At 37.1% G+C, this 6,440-nt stretch overlaps 1 protein-coding gene across 1 annotated transcript in view; it reads left to right on the top strand.

Moving 5' to 3' along the window:
• Positions 1–5,466, top strand: part of LOC149793090 (MYCBP-associated protein-like) — a 112,389-nt gene extending 106,923 nt beyond the window's left edge. The window contains exon 20 of the mRNA XM_089968948.1: positions 5,264–5,466. Within this exon, the coding sequence (XP_089825074.1) occupies positions 5,264–5,371 (108 nt within the window). The 3' untranslated portion in view covers positions 5,372–5,466. The remainder of the gene's footprint in view (positions 1–5,263) is intronic.
• Positions 5,467–6,440: the final 974 nt, after the last annotated feature.

Here is a 6,440-nt window from a genome sequence, read left to right on the forward strand (position 1 = left end):
CACCTCAGATGTCGGAGGTCACAGGTTCAAACAGATAATATGACTGGGTGGGACATGATGTCACATATCTTCAGCATGATGCTTCAGTGCTAGACATCACAGTAATCTGCAACACTGCTAGACATTACTATAATCTACCACACTGCAGACATTATAGCAATATGACTCAAATTGTTAAAGCTACATTAAATATCCAAATCATACATGCATGTGCACACACACACACATAGTCACAATGACTCATTCCATACTGTAAGGCTTGTAGATGGTTTTGGTTAACTGATAAAACATTTATATCACAGATTATGTCAGCTGTAGCTATTATAGGATTCAATGATCATGGTTGGGTATTTATCGATGTGTAAATGTTACCTAATCACTCACAAAGTAAATAAAGTCCGAAGGAATTTGTTTTAAAAAAAACTCAGCAGAAAATTGCAGTGAAAATTCACCGTAATCGGCCATTTTGCTATGTAGCAGATGAATGCCAAATTGTAAACAATGCATTTCAATCAATTATGTTTGAAAAAGTATACAAAGGGTATAATTTATATTTTTTTGCTGAATAAAAAATTTAAAAGATGAAACAATCGTTTCACAATGACGTGCCTGCAATGTTAATTTATATTGCAAACAGTACAAAAACCAAAAGTAGTCTCAGAATTTATCAGTGTGTAAAAAAAATCCAGATCAGTATCATGTAGCCGTTTACAGCCAGTCGTATTGCGGAAAATCTGTTTCATTGATAAAAACTGGAATTATTACAAATTGAAAACAGGTCCTATTCAAGAGGTGATCCAGTGAAGCTCTCAGGAGTGGTTCAAACAGTGATTCAGCCAGATTCAGAGCCAACACTTTTGGACCTATGAAATAAAAATCTGCCAGAAGATCAGAGTGGTCTTTGTTTTGTCCTGTATCCTCTCTTCCGTGATGACACAAGTCATTACTTGTGGAATGGTATTGGAGTTGTTTCTCTTTGAAGAACCAAGGGAGGAAATTTAGACTATTTATGGTACCTGTGCCCCAAGTGGAGAAATTTGTTCTGCGCATACCATTGTGAGATACGCTTTCAAACTGGAGGACCTTCTCACTTTAAGCAATTCTCTCCGTGACTTTTGAGAATTGTTAGTTCTTGAGGACTTGCTTAATATGATGTAAGCAGGTTCAACAGTAACTCTGGATTCAGATGATATGCTTGGCATCTTGGTTGCTTGAGCAGAAGATGAGATATATATTTTTTTCCTTGTGATTTCCACTGTCAGATTTATTAAGTCATTTATTTAGTATATTTACTACTCGAGGAAATAGTCAAGATGAAGTGACACTCTGATTCTCATGGTTTTTGTAGCACCTTTGGATTCAGAGATGTTTGAGGATAAGTGTATGTATCAAAACCTTTTGGAAATACTGCCTGGATTTTCTGATCTGGGACTGGCAAGGCAAAGTTTGGGAGTTTTGCATTCCACCTTGTTGCAAAAAGATCTACCAGTGCTTGATCACAGTGGGTATTTATGTGACTGAAAACTGAGGGACAGAGTAACTAGTCTGTTTGTATTAGTTGATTCTTTCAGGACAGTGAGTCTGCCAACATGTTTGGTCTGCCTGAAATATGATGAACTTATATTTATATTTTTTCATGAAACCATCTTAGAAAATCAGACAAGAATGCAGAGGTCTGGGGATTTGGTTTCCCCCCCCCCCCTTGAATTCTGAGATAACTGGACAGAATGAGAATGCTCTTTCCAATGTAGCTGCTCCTGCCAACAATGAAATGCTCTATGATATTGATATACTATAGATAATCCCAAGTCAGTCATACTCCACTGGCTTCATGGAAGATGATTGTCTCAGTCTGCTGTGCTCACAGTGGTACAAACTTTCAACTTTGGATACTGTACCCGATCCTGAGTCAGTCATAATCCACTGGCCTCCTGAATGCTGGAAGGAGATAATCATCTCAGTCTGCTTGCTTGCATCTGGTTTTCTGAGATGGGACCCTACATGCATGGAGACTGGTATTATTTGCTCCAAGAAGCAAAGTCTCAACCTACTGGGACATGATACACTATCTTGTAAATTGGTATGGAAATAGAGGTCCACTTCTGCTTTGAGTAAACTCAGTAGGGAGGGGAATTTGTGGGCTGAGAGACTATTCTGTGTAAGAATTTAAACTATTTTTGTACTGATTTTCATAAGGGAGAGATGTGTTTTGAATTCCACACTCAAGTGAAAATAATGGTGAGGTTGTGTGGGATCAGATTTTTTTCTTGTTGATAAGGAATCAAAAGCTGAGGAGGACTGTGACAAGGAATATAGCTCCCCGAGTGTTCTTGAAGAATGTCATGGTTGGGTGTCATGTATGTAGAGGGCCAAAAGTGAGGCATTACTCTTTCAGTGATGCAGTCTTAGCTTGGTTTTGTGGTGGTCTGTTAAAAAGGTGGAGAGCACTTCATCTCTTTCTGGTAGTTGTAGATTTGTTACTGCTGTTAAGGTATTTGCCAGTGTGAGCTGTGCAGCTCTGTTTAGTACTGGCACTATTTGAAAGACCGACTCCCAAGCATGTCCAGTGGGAGTCGTGATGGGAGAGGATAAATTGTGTTTGGAAGGCCAACATTCAGGCTAAGCTCAACATGGAGCCAGACTAACTGTTGTGTCATTAAAGGATTTCCAATCCATCTGAACTGAGGGTTCTGATGCCTGCAATGTCTCTGTCTACTGCTGGGGTGTCTGCTTGATAAACTAATGAAGTTTTATCTAATCTACTAAAATTTAATGGTAAGCATCACTGCAAAAAGTCTGTTGACACTAGGGAGCTGCAATCATCTTTGTAAGCAACCCAATAGGTCAACCACTCAACCAGACTATGGTAGCAGTTTTAAAAGCCAGTTCATCTTTCTTGGTTAGCATATCAGCCATTGCTGGAACTCTGGACCAAGCTGTTGATGGAATAGGAGGAGATGGACAAAACTCTGATGGTAACAAGTGAAAGACTTCTTCGCTCATTGCAGAGATTTCTCCTGTCATTGTTAGGTCCAGCATAGACAATGAAGCTTTTGAATGTACTTTTTCTTTTCTTGAAGAATATGGTGATGCTGACACCTCTTGTACAGTCTGAGAGACTGTCTAAGGTGTCAGCTAAACCATATTTGCAGTACATCCTGATTAGGATATGATAAATTCAAGATGATCATTAAGTCCTCCCTTTGAGTGGCATAGGCCTTTGAATGAATTGAATCCACATGGGTACTAGGGCACTGAACTGGGCATATGATGCAGGAAGTCTTTTGTGGCACAAGATTTATAGGTTACTGCATTTGTATGGGAAACTATGAAAGAGTTTTGGGATGGAATACTGCATGACCTTGGGAGTGCAGTATATCCTTCTGACAAAACGAGTAACCTTTTTATTATATGCTCATTTTTTTCTTCTACCTAAGAATTAATTATATAAACAAATTACACTACAATAAACAACGTAAATGAATGTAGGCCGCATTCCAAACTAAATACACAAGCACATATTCACCATCACACAAATCAGCATTATTACTGCGCACATAACTCTTGCCAGATCAATTTTAACTTAGTTGCACGCTCGACATAACTTTCAAAAGAAAATGGCGTGTCTAGTTAAAATTGAAATTTGCAGTCATATTGTGAATGAATGCACATTGCAACTTTTCCATTTGATCTGGAATGAATCGATTTTGGTATTTTGTTTCGATTCGACGAAAGTTTGTGATTTTGGATTGGATTCATCTGTGCAAATTATACATCAAATACATCGGATTGAAACGGCGCGGGAGAAGTGTGTTTACATCTGCAAATGTGTTTCTGTTTCTGTCATTGAATGTTTGAAATCATAATGTGGGAAAAATATAAGTCTTTCAATTGCAGTTATCAAAAAGACGTTATGGAATTTAATGCTTATTTCATTTTGAGTGCAGTAAGGAGGATGTAATTGCACTTTTCATCGAAATTACAGCACAATTTCAAAATGTGTAATCCAGATTGAAAACCTATGACATGGCTCATGTAATTCGGATTTGCAGAATTAAGAAAATACATTTTGAGGAAATTTAGGATGTAAAACTAAGTATATTTTATTTTGCCATTCTTATCGCCAGCTAAAAAAGAGAGTATATGACTTGTCACTTGTATGTTATTTGTAAGGACCTAGTATCTTGCGTATCATGTATCATGTAGCTAGCCTAAATCCGTAACATTGTTATCAACGCAGATTGTGCCAAAGCAGCTGGTATGTGGCAGTCCACGAAATATCTGTTTTAGTTTATTCAGAAACAAATTTAAACAAACACAAGGTAAAGAACCTCTTACGTGAGTGTAAGTGATTTGTGTACAAATCAAAATTGCTGGCATCTGCGTCCATTGCTTGTTTACAATAGAAAGTAGTTCCTTTATGCACATGAATGCTATATGTGTATTGTCACGCAAGTTCAGTATCGGGTAATACTGAACGATTCTGACAATGTAAAGTTAACGGGGGGGGGGGGGAAATGGGCATATAATAAATTGCTATACAGGCTTTAATAACTGAACTGGATGCTATGAACTTTACCAACAATTACCTGTATCTGAACAAAGCGGAAATGATACAACAATACTCGTGCAGTGTTGACTACAATAACTGCTGCAACCAAGTTTTCTGAAGAACAAAAATTATCTACACAACAAACTAAAGCTATTAAATGTTACCAATGTCCCAATTTGGGACAATGCACTTGAGACCCATGCAGGTAAGTACAAAAACATGCCTATTTTAACATGGTTTGTGATATCTCAGGAGAGTGCATGCTATTTGGCATGGACATTGCCTGTATGAAGGGTAGATCATTCTGCCTGCCACCTGTTTGGGCAGATATTTGTTGGGTTTTCATAGTTAAACCTTGTAACCTGAGAGGGCTGGATTTGCAATGTAGTAGTGATATTCTAAGATTGAAGAAGAAACATCGGAAGGACCACATGTTTATCTTTAATGACCAGCCTCATTATTAATCTTACAAAGTGTTTGTTCATTATAAGCAAGTGTCCTTACCATACATGTCATACAGTTGATGCAACATATAACATCAGCTTACAAAGTTATTTGTATATGTACATGTCTGCTAACACGTGTTTAAATTATCAGAGCTAGATACCAGCCTTTTTAAATGGCCCTTTTGTCACATGTCAAAAGTTGGCAGATATATAATTAATCAGAAAATTAATCAAAATTAAATCATGCTATGTGTTTTATTTTCAGGTCTATAAAATATTGAAGTCTACAGTGATGAAACTTGTGGACCTGCTCGAAGATTCATATAAAGGACAAGAAGTTGATATATTTGCAACCTTCAGGAATCGAGAATAAACACTTAAAAGCAGTGAAAGAATTGAATATCAGATAGATTAGGCACTTTTCATGGATGTTTTGTTTTGTATCTGGATTAAAAATTTACTGGAAAATTTGGCTGTTTTGAAGTTTCAATTTTAAAATAAGTTTTAGATCTCAATTTTACATGATTTATATCACAAAACTAATAAACACTTGTATATATACTGACATATATACATACATGTATACCCATAGCGATATTTATACATACATGTATACCCATAGTGACATATATACATACATGTATACCCATAGCGTCATATATACATTTACACATACTGACATACATGCACATAAACACACAGTATCCATACATACACAGTAATCCTCAGTTTAATTTACTGTTGTGTGAGTGCTTATAGTTATCCAGGTATATAATACACTAGCATTAATACATGAAGTTAACATTTTCAGGGGTGGGGGAGGCATGTGGCTGAGCGGTCTACCTGATCACTGCCATCTTACCTCATTCCATGTGGGTTGAGTCTCCAGCTCAGCCAGTGTGGGTATGTGAGAAAGTTTGCCAGTTGCTTCACACAGATCAGTGGTTCTTACTTGGATTTTCCCAGATTCTTCGTCCACCAGAGATATACTGGCTGCCATATATAGCCAATTTTGCACTGAAAACTCATCTTAAACCCAGAACAACAACATCATATTTTCTGGTACTTGATTACTAAAGTTCAAACTTCATCTTGTAAAATAACAAATCTGGTCTTTTTATATATCAATTACATAAACATTCAATGGTGTAAACAGTGATGTTTTGATCTGGTAGCATATCTTTGATATCTTGTCTATACAGATTTTCATTTGATTAGAAGTCTTTTGTGAGCATGCATCTAGCTATAACAATGTGGTCTCCATGACCAGCATGATAGAAGTGGTAGCACTTTTTGAAAACAAAATAGGCAGGGATTATGTCATCCTGTGACGATGCATCTGTTCATCCAAATAGGCAGGGATTATGTCAAGCAGTGCATATGTCTGTCTCTTCATCCTAGATAGGCAGGGATTATGTCATGCAGTGCATGTCTGTCTCTTC

This window comes from Sinohyriopsis cumingii, chromosome 8 (genome assembly GCF_028554795.1).
Source record: "Sinohyriopsis cumingii isolate HCF-2022 chromosome 8, ASM2855479v2, whole genome shotgun sequence".
Classification (NCBI taxonomy): Eukaryota; Metazoa; Mollusca; class Bivalvia; order Unionida; family Unionidae; genus Sinohyriopsis; species Sinohyriopsis cumingii.